Source organism: Pseudopodoces humilis, chromosome 3 (genome assembly GCF_049639895.1).
Source record: "Pseudopodoces humilis isolate 2021_Gansu_Grassland_sample_001 chromosome 3, ASM4963989v1, whole genome shotgun sequence".
Lineage (NCBI taxonomy): Eukaryota > Metazoa > Chordata > Aves > Passeriformes > Paridae > Pseudopodoces > Pseudopodoces humilis.
This window is the reverse complement of record NC_142202.1, coordinates 89,895,450-89,912,056: the sequence shown is the minus strand read 5'-3', so window position 1 is coordinate 89,912,056 and position 16,607 is coordinate 89,895,450. Positions and strand designations below refer to the sequence as shown.

Below are 16,607 nucleotides of genomic sequence, written 5' to 3'. Positions count from 1 at the left end.
ATAAGTGGGAAAGCAACACCCTGCTTTTCTTATGCTGCCTTGAACACGGCCAATACAAGAGAAGTAACCAGACAGAGAGATTGAGTTTTAGAAGTGAACAGAACTTTGAGAGTCTAAGTTTGGGTATTATCACAATCCTAAAATAAAATAGTTAGCACCGTGATTCCTCAAAATCTCCTTTTTCTGGTGGTTTTGACAGTATAATGCACTGTATCTTTCAGCCTCACAAATGCAAATCTTTCCCTCCAGTTGCTCAGCTGTAGCACAAAGCACAACAAAAGATATAAGTGCACATATGTGATATTTAATCTTTAATAAGTAAGGACCTGTGGTTTCTTATAGTTTTAGTCCACACTGTGTCACAAAGGCACTCCAATCACAAACACATACGTTAATCTAAATCTCCTAGATTTCTGATTGCATTCAGTTTCATCAGTGATAAATAAATTTTTACTTGGAAAAATAGAACTCATCAAAAATCCCTCTATTACGTAGTTTTGAACATAGATAAATTAGCTAATCCCTATACCACCAAGTCTCAGGTTGCTAATTTGTTCTGCTGCTTTCAATGATGCCTATTTTGCCTCACCTTTGGCAAAGCCAGTAAATTTTGATACCATCTGTCAATAGACTTCCATTTTTTTCTCACATTTAATTTTGTTTTTCTATAATCACAGATCATCACAAAGAAAACTAACAATTATTGCCAGGTTTCTGACTGTGTGTGAAAGTCAGGATGTCAGATCAACACAACCTCAAGGTTAACAAATGACAGAAAAAAAGAACCCTCTTGGGTTCAGCTGCAACTGAATAGAAACAAAAGTTATACCTCTGGGATCCAATGGTCAGAAAATAGGTGTAAGTTATAACTGTTTTGACACTGTAAAAGTATACAGATGGAACATAACTTCTGAGGAGGGTGAAAGGGCATATATCATCATAGGGCAACTGGCAGGGGAGGAAAAGCTAAACATTAAAGTGCACTCTATCTTCTCACATCTCCTTAGTTTCTGCTCATGTTAACCCTCTGCTCACTTCCAGCCAGAGGTGGCAAGTCACTCTACCATTTACCATTCACATATGTTGTCTAACAAACTCCCTCTATTTTCTGCAGTGGAATTTGTTGGAAATGTTTCCATGGAAGTTGTGTCTGCACACCAAACTGGATATGACTGGATAGGCAATATTTTCTGCTTATTCTGTACTCACATCAGGGTATTTTAATATTATCCATACCCATTAACACTGACCAAACATTCCATAAAAACAGTCCAGCTGTAACAAGGAAGCCTTCAATATCATCTCATTTAGAGAGTAGAAGAAGGCTGCTTTACATATAAGAAATAAAAAAAAATTGCTAGACTATGTTATAGACAGGATATTAAATACAGTTGCAAAAAATAGCTGCTCACAGGCCATGTACTCAATTATTATGTCAGCTTGGCTCAAATAAAATCAGAAGTCCTCTGCTTTATACTTCAGTTGCACAAAGGTATATATTGGGATAATTGCTATACCGAGTCACCGTCTTAAAATTAAAAATGTAAGGAGACTAAACTTCATCTTTTATAATCTGTTGGCCCTTGTTCTGAAGGTTGGTCCTGCACACTCTTGCTGTTGGCCAACACCAAGGACCCACCTAGGACAGCCTAAGCAGTGGTGCTGAGGAGCAGAGCAATGGTGCCAGAAGCACAGCGGGGGCAGGCTCTCACAGACACAGCAGGAGGAAGATGAGGAGGAAGACCAGACAGGAGACTTGCCAGGGGTAGTGAGGAATGACACTTTCAGATGGCAGGTTTCAACAGCCAGTTTGGGATCTGGCTGTGGTTTTAACAGCTTGTTAATACTGATTCAAAACGTACCCTCTCCTCTTCAGCTCTGTCAGTCTAATCTGATCATGATTTATTCTCACAGAGATAATTTCACCCCCATATGGAATAAGTCCCCTCAACAAGAAGGAAAAAAACTTGGGTTTTTTTTTCCCTGAAAGAAGTTTAAAACTTACCAAAGTTAATGATCATTTTGACCCTCTTTCTGGGCAGAAACTCACTGACCGTTAGTGAACAAAATACCTCTGGGTTGGCCATCCAGCATTACATCTGCACTGCCAAAGGAAAGAAAAAATAACCTTCACAAACAATGTGAAGAGCTCAGATTAGCCCCAAGTAACATGGCAGTAGGTCATGATCCCTCACAGTAGGTTCTTTTGGACAGACTTGGGGAGAGAGACCCAGGAGTCTCAAAGTGACATAATAAGCAAAAAAAAAAAAAATTCCAAATAGAAAGTATGACATTTTGAGCACACAGGACTGTTCATCCAACAGTTGTCTGATGCAAGATCATCACTCCTCTCAAAAAAACCCAATGATTGATGTCAATGTATAAGACAAGAGTAAGGTCTCCCTTCTTTGTAGTTACTCTGTCGTGGAGTCACAGAGGCTGCAGTTGGAGAGGACTTGAGGAGGTCATTTGCTCCTGGATCAGTCACAGCCACCTAGAGCTGGTTGCCCAGGACTGTGGACATGCTTGTGATATTTCTGTATTTTCAGTGTCATTCCACCTGGGGCTGTATTTCCCATATTCCTCACACAGTTACTTACATACACAGTACCCAAGCTGATTGTAGAGGCATCTACAACCACACTGTAGTTGTAACGCTTCTCTGGAACAGCAAAGATGGTCTCCTGGAGCTTATACTCTGCTGAGCTGATGTGCCCCAGAAAAAACCCGTGTGTCTTTCTGAGCAGAAGGTAAGAACGAGCAGGGAGTGGGAACCTGACCTGCAATCATTTTGGTACAACACCACTAAGAACTTTTTACGAACATTTTGCAGCAGCTGATCAACCTTTGTCTTTGCTCACACCTGTGCTAAACCTGTGTTTCCACTAGGTTTGGAAGTGACAACTGTTCTTTTATTTGGGGATAGGCTTATTTTTTTTTATCAAGTAAAAAACCCCATTTGTTAATCTGGAAGCATCACAGTCTCTTCTTTTGGAGACGTACTTTCATTGCCATTTTGATGAAAACATGCTCCCTACCTGCAGACAAGGAAAAGCAGCATGATGTAATGGAGTTTGTGGTAAATCTCACTGATATAATGATGTAATGTAAATGATACAGTGATATGTCAATAAAAGAAGCTTCATTGCTGTACAGCAGCAGATGGTAATGCAAACACAGCATGAACAGGTCATAACTTGTTTGGAAGCTGTGCCCATGGAGACAAGATTTCTGTTCATGAGTGTGCCTGTGTACCAGTTCCAGTTGAGTGATGAACACCTTTTAGACAAGGTCTCCCATGCATGCACATGCTAATAAGCACATCTTTTGCATTTATAAGGAATACATATGAATATGGAGGAAACAAAACACAACTGCAGGGCAATCAAAATAGTGGCAATATGCAATTAATCTTAATGACATTACTCTCTTCATCCTGACCCAATGAATTGCAGCATGACCTTGAACTAACTGACCTCAAGATTAGCTCAGTTGGCCAGAGCATGGTGCTAATATGACCAAGGCTGGAGATTCAATCCTCATATGGGTCATTCACTTAAGAGTTGCACTTGATCCGTGTCAGTCCCCTTCAACTCTGAATATCCTGTGATCTGTGCTTTAGAATTTACTCCACAGCATCAAGTGCCTCTGGATTTTGCATTAGCATGTACCTATATTTCTACAGAAAAATATATATGTACACATAGCTTATAAAATTATAAATATATTTAAGATATGCTTACTTAAATAAAAATTTTGATATATCTAAAAATGTCCTTGTAAATGTGATCTCATTATTATATACAGCCTCATTAAACATTACTATTAATTCAATAGTTTAAGAAGTGATGAAAAAAATTACCTTTTGAAAGACCATTGTTGATAGCTATAGGATATAATATAGGACATAACCAAGGAACTAAAGAAAAAACTTTATTTTGAAGTAATATGTAATTTTAAATTTCTGAAAAATATAATATTATATATTGTCACATTATACTACCTCTCAAAATTCCAAAAAATAGATCAGCCCTTTCTGAGTGTCATTATATTTAATTTTATGATTTCAGGTATACTTTCTGTTGCTTAACACCCAAGAGGATTTAAAAATTATGCTCTTTTGAATATGTTACCGACATCCAGCAAATTCTGTGGGGTTTTTTAAATCATATAAGCTTGTAATTTAAATCAATACACAAAAAATATTTAACTATGTAAAAGCAATTGTGTCTAGTTGAACTATGGGTTTAACCTTTGCTACATAAAAAACAGTACAGAGTTTTACCTTTCACGATAGTGTACAGTTCACAGTGACAACCATGGGCAGTACTGCATCAGCCAAAGAGCTCACAGCACAGCCCTAAGTAAATTCACTTTTCTTTTTTGTCTAGAATTTGACTCATGCTGGATGATAGACCATTGCAATAATGCCATAATGATATGCAGTTAACCACTACAAACAATTAATTTTTTGTGGTGCTTCATTCTGCAATAAGTCTATTTATCATTGTTATAATAAAACAAAATTGAAGGTGTATTCTTTTGCCTTGCCTTAAATATTTGGGAATAGATTTTCAGCTGGTAGTGATAATTTTATAGCTTCTATTCCCTTTTTTCTTCATGTATTTTAGGAAATCAAGTTTACTACAAATATGTGTATATAAATCATCAATAGTGAGACGAGAAGTGGTATGGTCGATGCCACATGTTTCAAAAGCCATAGACTATATGAAAAGCATTGTAAAATAAAAAGCACTTGAAGTTGCTTTCTGAGCCTTTAGAGTAACTATTTTCAAGAACTGCAGCTCCTTCTGGATGTTGATTTGTTTTCATTTTTGTTTTTCTGCAGCTGCAGGGGATAATTGCTGCTCTTTAATGAAACCATAGATGTGCTCATAAATCATCAATGCACAGAAAATCTCATACCAAATATTACACAAGTCTCAAAAAACTCTTGGGAACTGGCAATTCTATGGAAGCATAAGAAACTGTGAAATTTTGGAAAACTACAGTGATATCATTTGTGGAAACAGAGGCTGCTGTTTTTTATATCATCAGATGTGAACTTCAGCCTTTGCAGTCCTGTTGATATCTCACTCCTTTCTTGATCTCTTTGGAGAAATACCCAAGTTTTTAGTCAGAGAGGAGAAGCCCTTCTCAGAACAAAAATAAAAAAATTAAAAAAAACCAAAAAAGTGTGATTTTATTCACAGAAGTACCAATGATCCTAAATGGAAAAGGACTGGTTTAAGGATCCAGTTTTGCCACATTGAGTGGGTGAGCCACAGCTCTCATTACCCTCCCTACAAGATTACTCAGCACCTCATACCACTGAATTCTGCTGCCGTTTTAGTCTTCAGGTCTTTGGAGCAGATCCATAAACTCTCCTCCTTATTTCAAAATGTTACAACAGGATGTAATTAAGTACAATTAACAAGGAGGTCAAATGGTCATCTGATAAACACTGGTCCAAACAGGCAGCTTGAAAGGTCAGGGCTGCTAAAGCCACATAGTATTGATGGGAAAGAATATTATGATTTAAGGGGGAAAAAATTCCAGTGACTAAAACTGAAAGAGATTTACATGCTTTCTATATTACATACACAAAGCCATGCACACAGACTAATATACATGCACACATGACCCAGAGAGACACAAACGTAAAACCTGAGAACAAGAGCTAAGCTAGCCAGACTTCCTCTCTTCATTACACCAGAACACAAATATCAGTATTGGTGCTTAAATTCCAGTGCCTCTTTTTAATTTTCATTATTTTGTAAACTGTCTATTACAAGAGCAGTAAACTTGTTTCCCTTAGAGAGGAGCCTCTTTTAGCCCTTTCTAAAATAATATTTGAGATCACCATGATGAAATGCAATGTGTTGTGAGGCTTTTAGAAGCAAAGTATTTTATGGAGCACACAGCCAGAGTAAAACAAGGCTTCACAAGAAGAAAGCTATACCAGTACTCTGCAACTTCCAAGAATAACAATGCACAGAAGAGAAGATGAACGCAGGCATATTTGCCCGTCCTCATTTTATGGACTGGAAAACAGAGGCACACTGTTTTCTTTCTCTATCTGAGGCTCTTCAAGATTTTCCTATTAGGTTACTCTGACATTTCGCTCTCTGACTTGGCTGGGGGTGGGATTCACTCACTGCAAAACCTTTGCACACATTTAATTTTCATGTATGAGGCAGCAAGGTAACTTGGTCAGGAGCTGCAGATTAACCTTTGGGATCACTATCGTGTTATGACTTGTAGTTTTTGACAAATATTCCAGCTGAGCTAACCTTGGGAACAACCTTCCCAGAGCTATGTTCCTGGTGGATCTCCACCATCATAAATCACCCCAAAGACTACAGCTGTTATGGGGTTGTACACTGGGCTTGGACTTGCTCCCATAGCGATATCATCCACACTGCTGCTCTCCCACTCTTTCAATTTCTCAGCTAGTGTTTTTGAAAACTGTGCCACCAGAATCCCATGGCTCTATGCACCAGATGACCACTGCTCCAAAACCAGTCTGCTCATTCAGTGTCCCTGCTCCTTCTTTTTCTAAGGCCTAGAGCAAAACAGAACAAGTATTTTTTTCCAGATTTTTTTTCCTTTGTCAGAACAGATTTTAACACTTCTACATCCAAAAATTATACCATTCACAATTGAAAAAGTCCAATAAAATGAGTTTTTGAAATTGTTTTGCAGTATGTTATAGTTGCATACCCCATGTGTATTTCCCATCCATTTTTAAAATGTAAATATTGAAAATGGATATGCCTAGCTAAATTGCTCTTAATTTACAATAATTACTCTGGAATAGGGGTACAACTTTACCTGATCATATTAATTTAACTTCATTAATTTGACTACAGTCAAATACCTGTTAATTAAAACAACAATAATTTTATTTAATTGACCCAGTCAACAATGGGATATAATTACAGAATCATCGAAGTTGGAAAAGACCTTAGGTTCTCATAAGGAATAATTTTGTTAAGATAGATAAAGATAAACCTTAAAGAAATTTCAGTTGTTCAAGTTTCTTCCTCATCCTGATTCTCCTTGAAAAAGAGAATTATGTGGAATTTTACTTCTGTGAAGTCACTGGTTATTAGCTACAGATAGATATCATGAACCAGCACTAGCTGTCCTGGTTAGTTTTCTAGGTTCTGACTCATTAATAATTTTTGACTCAGTTTGCCTTGAATTACAGTGGGGAAAAAAGTAGAACCACATTTTGGTGAGATACCACATGTGCCACATAAACCACATGTGTATTAAGTGGTATAGTAGTGGTTAATAAAGCCAGGTTCTTGATCTATTGCACCAGAATATTTGCTCAAAAAGAGCTGGGAACTAAATACTTAAATTCACTTCTTGGAGCATCTCTCAATGACTGGGAAATTTCTGAGTGGAGACCTGAGCTATAAAATCTTTCCTCTTCTACTTATATTACAGTCATGTTTTGTATAGAAACAAATTCATAATTCAGTACAAAACACAAACCAGCTCTTGCTTGGTGTACCCCACCCACAAACTTAAATAATGTAGTTGTCAGGGTTGACAAGTTCGGCCTGCTGTAGCATGTCTGTGTTTTATAGGAAATTTTAACCAGGGGTGTTATTTTAAGAGATGAGCAAATGGGGAAACCCCATGGCCTAGCCAATAAATATGAACTTTAGGTGCAATGGAGCACTCATAAATATGACTCAGAACAAGGGGATTCATTGTTTCTCCTGACCCCTCTTAGCTGCTCCTCTGATCTCAACCTCTGTGTGCGTCATGGCAGCCCTCATCCTTTAACCTGCGGTTTTTAAAAGCAGCTTCGAAGTTATTTATGGCAGCAAATGTTAGTAGCCCGTCTGTGTACTCCCGGTACACACATACCGAAGGGTGGGGGCAGCTGCGTTTTGTTTTGCAAGGATGAAAAGTTTTGCCCGGGAAGCCAAGTGCCTGGGGAGGAGGCTGAGGTAGCGGCTCTGCCACAAGGGGCTCAGAAGAAAAGTGCTCCCTTTGCCTTCAAGGCTTACGCAGAGAAGAAACCCATACCTGTGCTAATTTTGGCTTTCATTTGTACGTTATCTATCTTTATCATGCTCCTTGTTCTTTCTCCATCTGATTCACCTTCTCCCTACCACTACGATCTCCCACTTTTGTAGTTCTATTGGCCTGGGAAGTGCCCTCAGTGCTGCAACATCACGCTCCATGTGAGGCACAGGGGAGTAGGGATTAACCTTCCAGCAATTTCTGCAGAGGCAGTTTCTCTGTTGTGAACCTTTCCCATGCCCAGCAGGTCTGTATCCAGCCCTGCACATTGGCTGTTGCCTACTGAGAAGAGGGATGCCCTCCTTCTAAAGCCCAGCCTGTGCTTTGCTGTTTTTCTGTCATGCTTGCTCTCATTCCTACCCTCTCCCGCACTGTCGCCTGGTCTCACCACTTCTCAGACTTTAATCCTTTCTACAGCCAAATGCCACTGACATAAAACTAAAGTTCAGTGACCCTGCCTAGGCAGCAGGGGTTAGAGACAAGGGAAAGGACAAGGAGGAGAGGATAGGGAAAAGTGTGGGAAATAATTATAAAGTCTGGTAGCAGCCAGAGCTCTCCTGAAGCCCTGGGGAGCCTTTCTTTAGCTGGAGGCTGCAATTGGCACTTCATAAACTGTTCATTCTCAGCTATGTGGAAACACCAGATGACACCTAGAATGATCAGACTGCAATCAATCAATTTTTTCCAAATTCCATTAGTTTGTGGGCCTATGAAAGCAAGCTGAAAAGAGCTGCCATGGCTAAAAAGAAAAGAGAAGGGAACTGTCCCTGTCATAATTACCCCCATAGCTCAAGCAGTAAGTAGGCAGGTAGCCACAGTAAAATTCCTTGTATAATTTAACATTCAGAGAAAATAATAACAGGAGCAATAAGTGTGGGAGAGGACATAGACTCCAAAGTTGTCCAGGTATCTAAGAAAACAACCCAGAACTTCAGGAGAGAACCAAGAGGCTCTCCATCTAATCCATGGCAGAATTCCTCCCCTAACACTCTCCATGCAGTCTCTCCACAAGCCTGCCTCCTTCTCTTTCATGGTAAGCCAGAGCCACTGCCAGATTGTGTTTTCCTGGGAAAATATGCACTGTACAATACATACAATCCCCAAAACCCCACCCAAAGTCTGTGTTTAGTCTGGAAAGGAACAATTTCTAAAGAAGAAGCGGAACTGGGTCAGCCGTTCTTCCCAATGGGAAAAATATTAATAATAATAATATATATTTTTATATATCCATACATATATATAGCTTTTCACCATGCACGTCTAACCATCTGCTAAATCAGTTTCTCTTCAGTTATCTGCAATTTCTTTCAAACCTGTCGGCAAGGAGAGTCAGACAGTTTTATATCCCAGTTAATGGAGAGCTTGACATTTTTTTGGCTGGGTAGATACAATAATTTACTTGGATTTAAAGTGTTAACTTTGGCAAAAAAATTAATTGACAGTTATAAAAACATTATTTTGTTAGATGATATTTATGGATCACACAAACCTGTTTTGAGGCAGAGCTATATAGTTCTTAAGATTCATGTAACTTGAGAGATTTCAAAGGAAATATAAAATATTTCAATAAAAACCAACAAATAGAGTGTAATTCAAAAAAGGGATATGGAGAATATTTCTTGCTAAAAACTAAAAGCAATCTCTAAAAACCTGCTCTGTCATTGCACAAAAATTGGTTAAAACTCTAATGATTTGTAAGTATTGGATGAGGATTTTTAGCTCATGTCATCCTCTGAGTAAATTCCTTTTGTTCTAGGAACAAATAAAATTATTTTGCAAAGAGTTGTCTTAATATTTAATTTGTTCATAGAAAATTATTTCATAATTCATGGTTATTTCTAATGCCTAACTGTACTAGGTCACAAGAAATTCATTCCGCTCACTGACTGGGTGACAAAACTTTAATAAAGGGAAAAAAAAAATGTCTCAGGATTTCCAGATGCCAAGCGATGTCTACTTCGCATGAAAATTAACCTGCTTGATCCAATTTGCACTAAATGTTATGTAAAAGAGTAAAAAATGACATCTTATTGACTTGGGGTTGCCATTGAATAAAAGCTTCGCAAATGTTTTCTCATTTTTTCTCAGTATTGATCCAATTCCACAATTAAAGACATGGGGTCTATTTGTCATTTAACAAATTTTATCTGTGCAATAGCACGTTCAAGGCAAGATAATAGTGCTCTTTCCATCTCTTCAGCGAAGGCTGTGTCAATATTTTCATTTTAAGCCTGCGTTTATATACTAAAACTGTACCACAGCCAAAGAAATTCGCGTACGGTTAAAATTAAGACAGCAACATCTGAAATCCTGTGGAAAAGAAAGAAAGTGTGCTCATTCCTAAGCTTTAGGAGAGAAGTTAATGATCCTGAGACCTTTTTGCGTGTATCCTTCAAACCCCTTCCTCAGCTCCTGGCATTTTATAGCTTAGCACTCCATATTCCTCGCTGATGATATGTTAGCTGTGAGTGGAAGGTTGTAGAAACTGAATTAGTTTAATTTAAGAAACGAGCTACTATGTATGCTCAGGGTCTGATTGCAGTAAGGAATCCTTTCTTTTTCGTGTGTAACAAAAGTGTATTTGTACAGGTATTTGGTGTGGATTGATGTACTATTGGTTTCTCAAAGTAGCTGTAAAATTTGTTCTATGCCATGCTAGCATTTGCCAATGAACACAATGGGCTATAAATCTTTTGAATTTATGTATTTGTTTAATCATTCAGCTTTTAAAGAAGAATATAATCTGCAAAACAGTGTTCAAAGTTGGGATAGAGAAGCTGGAGAAATATGAATAGTCCTCTGTACCTCAGACAAAATTTCCATTGATTTCAGTGTCTGGTTTAAGAACTGAACACAGCATGTGCGGTTTCAAAATTATTCTAAGATTGTGGAATCATTCACATTGTCTGTGAAGAAGGAAAAATGAATTTTTTGGAGTGAACTGGTTACTTAAAAAATCTCAGTAATTATTGTATCCTTCTTAGCATGTGTATGTTAGGGTCACAAATTTTATTGTGATCTTCACATTCAAATTTAAGAAATTAATTTTATATGCTAAAAAATAAAACATAACGGAAAACCACAAAAGCAGATATATATATATATATCTCCCATTTTATGGAATGTTCATATCAATTAACAGGAAGATACAAGAAAGCAAACAGACTTGCTTAGCAAATGAAACAATCTGTTAGGAGAAAAATTAACAGATGTGTTGTAAAAAAATGAAAATACAGGCCATTTGAATGGCATGAGCAGGAATGCCTAAGTATAGTGGATTTAATGATCACTTTGATGATAATGGAAAAATCAGTATTAGAAATGCTTAAATGTAGTTTCCAAAAGTGCTGTTGCTTTACCATGCCTCATCCATGTAGATCTATTTTGTTCAAACCCCTTCTTTTTGTAAGAGGTGAAGAGTGGGAACACTAGCATTTATCTTAAAAAAGTCCTTCCCTAACTAAATTTTGAGTGAGCAAAAAGTGACTTCAACTGCATAAGTATTATTTGCCTGTTCTCTGGGGAACAGGGTATCCTATATATGTCATTTTGAGATACCAGCCAAAAAGAAGATGCCAGAACTCAAAAGAGTCAGGGCTTTGCAATAGTATAATAAAATATTATAATAGGATAAAAAACATCCAGTCAGGAAAACAAAATTCTGAATTTGAAGGTGATATAATCAGATCTTTGAAAACCCCAGCGTGTTTAGTGGAGGAATTATTCTTTGATTGCTGGACCAAACCCAGTTAACTCCTCTGTTACACTCATCAATATTTATGGAGAGTTGCCAACGCACACAGTCTTACACAAAACACAGGACAAGACATAGCCTCTGTCTTCTTGTATCTTTCAAGAAAGAAAGAGATGGAAATTCTGATATAAATTCCAATAGAAAGAGCAGGTGTTTGCAATTTTAAGTTCAGGAGAAATAAATGCATTCTTATTTTTGTCCCTGGTTAGTTCACAGAATCATGACTGCAGCTCCCTTGATAATTATTTTCTGAATTTGTATTTGAAAGTGAGGTATTTGCAGCTCCAACAGGTTGGGGTTTTAATCAAAGTTAGCATATAAATTAAAATTTTTATTCTTTAGTATAAAATTGTTTGCTTTTGTCTAATTTTTCTTTACTTTTCAATCTTATTCAGTCTTTTTAATTCTTATGCTTAATAATTTGTATCTAACACCTCAGCTACAGATTTCTTGTTTCAATATATATGACTTAAATTGTTATAACTGGTACAACTATATACAAAAGTTTCAATTTAAAATATCATGATGATTAATAGAGTTTTATAATTACACATTATGTAATTAATGGTGTGCAAGTATGAACATGGTGAATACTATTTTCAGAGGAGATTTATTTAATGCAAGTTGACTGGGGCTTCAATTCTAAATCCATTTGAGTTATTACTGTGCTGCATCAGCATTTATTGATTTTAAGGTACAGCATTAGCATTCACTTATCACTGCATATTTTTCCCCATTCTGCATTATAAGAGCTTGCCCTCATCTGTCACAATCTCATACTGCATAAATCATATAAAATGGTTACTTGTTTCCATGATTTATTTCATTTTTGTACTAATTATACCGAAACATAGGATTGTTTAATAAAAATGTTGAAGCTAATCTATATTGGTCATCAATATTTTTTACACATTTTACACTGTGGAATGTGTGATATACCACAGCATCCAACTTGTATGGAAGGGTATTTAAAGTGAATTAGGATTTAAACTAACTTAGAGCTGAGATGCATTTTAATTTTACAGATGCCAAATTAAATCTGATATTTACACAGTATTTTTTTATAAGTTAATGGTATCTATTAATATTAATCACTAGAAAAATAAGGCATCTCAGCCCCAGTTTTCACAGTTTTGAAACATAAGATAAGCTTTAGCTTCTCAGAATTACTTTCTTAAGGCAACACTGGCATCCCAACAAAATAAGACAAAGATTAGAAAATTCCTACCCAAGGTAAGACACTCAGGGGAAACTTGAGTTCTTCCAGAGAAGGTTTTTTGTCTGGGAAAGCACAGTAGGATCAGCCTAGGACATATTTGACACTGAAACTTCAAAGACTTCTACTCATTCACTGCAAGAAGTCCTATTGTAATCAAAGACATTTCTGAAATCAAAGGCTAAGTCCCGTGTAAATAGTCCTCAGAGACGCTGATGGAATGGTCCCTGTTACATTTACAGAGGGAACTTCTCAGGACACACAAGGAAAATTTTTGCAGGATCAGTGCCTTGCTAATGCTGAGGATAAAAGCATTTCTGATTTTTCCATATAACTTTGCTATTTTGAATGCAGCTGACTCCAGATACTCTGGGTAAATTGAGGCATGCAATGCTAATTTAAAAGTAATACATGAGCAGCATATAACTGCTTTTTAATGATAAGGAGCACATATTCAGAAAACAGATTCCATTTCTTTCCTAACCTGCTATTTCTGGAGCAAAAACAACAAGCAAATGTATTTAGAGGTGTGGACATCTGTTACTCTTAAGGAAAAAGATCTCAGACTTGAACACCTCCTTGTCAGTCAAATAATTCATGAAATGTGACTTTATTATTATGGCAAATAAACTCTAGAGTGTTACCTTACTAGAATTTTAGTATTTGGAGTATTAATATTTACTAAAAATCTGATAGACATAAAAAATACAGAATGTGTGTGATAAAATGAAGGTATTTCAGAACCTGTGCCACTGTTAAAAAGTTTCTACAGAGAGTATTATCCTGGAAAACAAGAGTTCATCTTTGTATTTGTACCAGTTTATTGTGAAACTTCAAGTTTGCAATTAAATCTCTTGTTATTTGGGTCCAATGAGAAGTAGCATTTTTAGCCAAATTTATGAGTCCTAGACATTATAAAAACTTACAAAAATAATAAATGAATTTCATTAATTATTTGCAGCTCTCTAGATAAGATTTAAGTTGTGTTTTATTAAAGAAATCTGTAACTGCTTTTTTTTCCTACAATGTAACTGGCAAGCATGTTTATTACACTCAGAAGCCAACATAATTTAGTTTTATCAGGTTTTGTATCTGAATATATATAATTTTCAAAAGCATTCTTTGCTTGCATATTTCTAGTGTTTAATACTCTACTTGTCATTTAATTTATTTATGACAGAGAAAATAAGGATCATTGTAGATTCTGAGCACCATAGCAGTATAATAAAACACAGTCTGTTGTTATTAAATAGAAATAACAAAGGAAAAGCAACAGATTATTTAAAATCCAGCCATCCAACTGAAAAGATAATAAAACTCTGACTCTTAACAACAGAAAAAATCACCACTAAATAACCTAAGAAATTTTTTTTTAATGGTTTAACTTTTCCCTTTGCATACCTTTCCAGACTTTAAAATATTAACAACTGATGTTTGTTCATGTGCAAGCTTTAAGGAAAACACTGAGGGAAATAACTGAGCAATAGGCATAAGTGTTTGATTTTTAGAGATTTAAAAAAAAAAAAAAGGAGTTAGTTGGCCTAAGGCTAGAATTTTCATTACATCAATGAAAGAAAGAAAACAGAAGCCAGCAGAGGGAAGTTATAGAAACTGACTTTATATAAACAGTAAGAAAAATCTTTTTCCATGGCCACCTACAATGTAGCTACTTTACCATCCGTATGATTTTTCTTTTACCAGTGGCACAGCAGCCCGGGCCCAATCCTGCTGTTTTAGAACAGGTTACAGCTCGGCCGAGAGGTTTGCCCTTCGCAACATTAGGCTAACAGTTTGTCAGAGAAAGCAAAAGCAAAAAATATTTCCACGTACCTAAATTGACAAAGCTCATGACCATGTCAGCATCATTCAGAAAGTTGGTGTCGTGCAGGCTGGCTAAAGGAGGATTCTGTGTGGTCAGGGGGGTCATGTGAGATAATTGTATTCTCCGTGAATATCCATTTGGAGAGGCAGGGTATCCTTTTCGTATCCCTCTGCTCTCCCCTGCCATTGATCCCTTTAGTGAATACTCCAGCTCCTCAGAATCCTCTTCATTTGTCATGGCATTATACAGGTCCAGCATGAAGAGGGGTGCAGAAGAAGCCTGCTTTCCTGGTGAAAATGGTCTGGGTCTGTGAGGTAAACCCAGGATAGAGAGAATCTCTCTCTGAATCTCCCTTCTCTCATGGTTCCGCAGCCTCCTGTAAATAAAACTCGAATGGACATGATTGTCTCCTAAACTTCCCTGTGCGTGACCCACCAGAACCCAGCAATTCCAGAGCAAGCCCACGAAAGCTTTGAGCGCAGTTAGGTTCATCTTTGAAAAGAAAAAGAACAAGGAAAAAAAAAAAAAAGCCAACAACGTTTCTCCTACTTGTTCTGAGTTCCTATGAGGTCTGCTTTCCCAGTAGTTGAAAAACAAAATTTACCTATTCTTCATGTCAATGTCATCTCTAAACGTAACATCGTAACATCTTTGGTGATTCCTCTCCCCCCACCCTGTTTAAATATTATGGAATGTGTCAGGTTGCAGTTATTTCTAAGAAAGCTGAAATTCAGACTTCCAATTTTCCACTGTTGTTATCGTTTTTTCTGCATTTATGGAGCAGAAGACCAGTATTTTGTCAGCTGACCTAGGCATTCCTATATAAACCTTAGATAACCAGGTCTTTGGTGGGGAGCTGTGTTAGCAAGAGATGTTCTTCTGACACATTGTAGTTCCCAGAGTTATCTTCCCTCGTTATTCTGAGTTCTTCGTACACCTTGCGCTCTTCCCAAGATAAAATCCTGAGTCACAGATTTGTCTTGATCTGTACCTTGGTGGTGTAACACATATTTGTCCAGCAGCCTGGAGATAACTTTAACATCTTTTGAATCTCTTGAGTGTAAAGTAATTCTAAAGCATGTACTAATCGAATTAATGTGTTGCCATGAATTTACTTGCAAAAAATAACCTTCTGTAAATCCATTCAACCCTTTTCAGCTTCTGAACTGTTATTTCCAACTGTAGCAGGCACAAATATAACAGCTCTCTTCAAGAGAGATCTAAAGACTAATGTAAGCACAACCCTGCTGGGAAAGAAGAGGCTTCTCATTGTAATTTGAAACGGGTATAGCAAAAAAGTCCTTAACCCTTCTCTTGCCAGACAGAGCTTTAAACCTCTCCCCCTGTCTCTCCAGTTTACAGTAATATACCTAATTTTGGCTATTGGCTGTTTTTTTGGTAACGGCTTGCACAATCAATTTTAACTTTAACAATTTGAGGATATATAGATGGTGTAATACAGAAGCTCTTGTGAGTCTCCCTAAGAGTCTGTTTTAGTAAACCTGAGTAGGAAACTCTCATAACAGACTAAAATAGCATCTCACTAATTCAAGAAAAGTTTATGTTTTTGGCAAATTTGGCAAACATAGGTGACCTTTTTAATAAACTCAGTAGAAAATTTTGTCAGTGAGGCTTGATTCACTCTTTTCTAAAAATGTTGGGAACGCAATCTGAATGAAAACAAATTTAATCAGCAAGCAAGATTTCAAATTGTGCACAGCCAATGCTGTAATTATGGTTATAGTCACAACTTTCATAAACTGTAATTT

At 36.8% G+C, this 16,607-nt stretch overlaps 1 protein-coding gene across 2 annotated transcripts in view; it reads right to left on the bottom strand.

Annotated features, from left to right (window-relative positions):
* The window catches only part of BMP5 (bone morphogenetic protein 5), a 55,639-nt gene extending 39,606 nt beyond the window's left edge, over positions 1–16,033 (bottom strand). Inside the window, exons 1-2 of one of the 2 annotated variants that reach the window (XM_088053652.1) lie at positions 15,647–16,033; positions 14,847–15,214 (exon numbers count right to left, since the gene is read on the bottom strand). In XM_088053652.1, the coding sequence (XP_087909778.1) occupies positions 14,847–15,214; positions 15,647–15,654 (376 nt within the window). In that variant the 5' untranslated portion in view covers positions 15,655–16,033. Of the gene's footprint in view, positions 1–14,846 lie in introns of both variants that reach the window. The other variant, XM_005518110.3, reaches the window with a different exon arrangement.
* Positions 16,034–16,607: the final 574 nt, after the last annotated feature.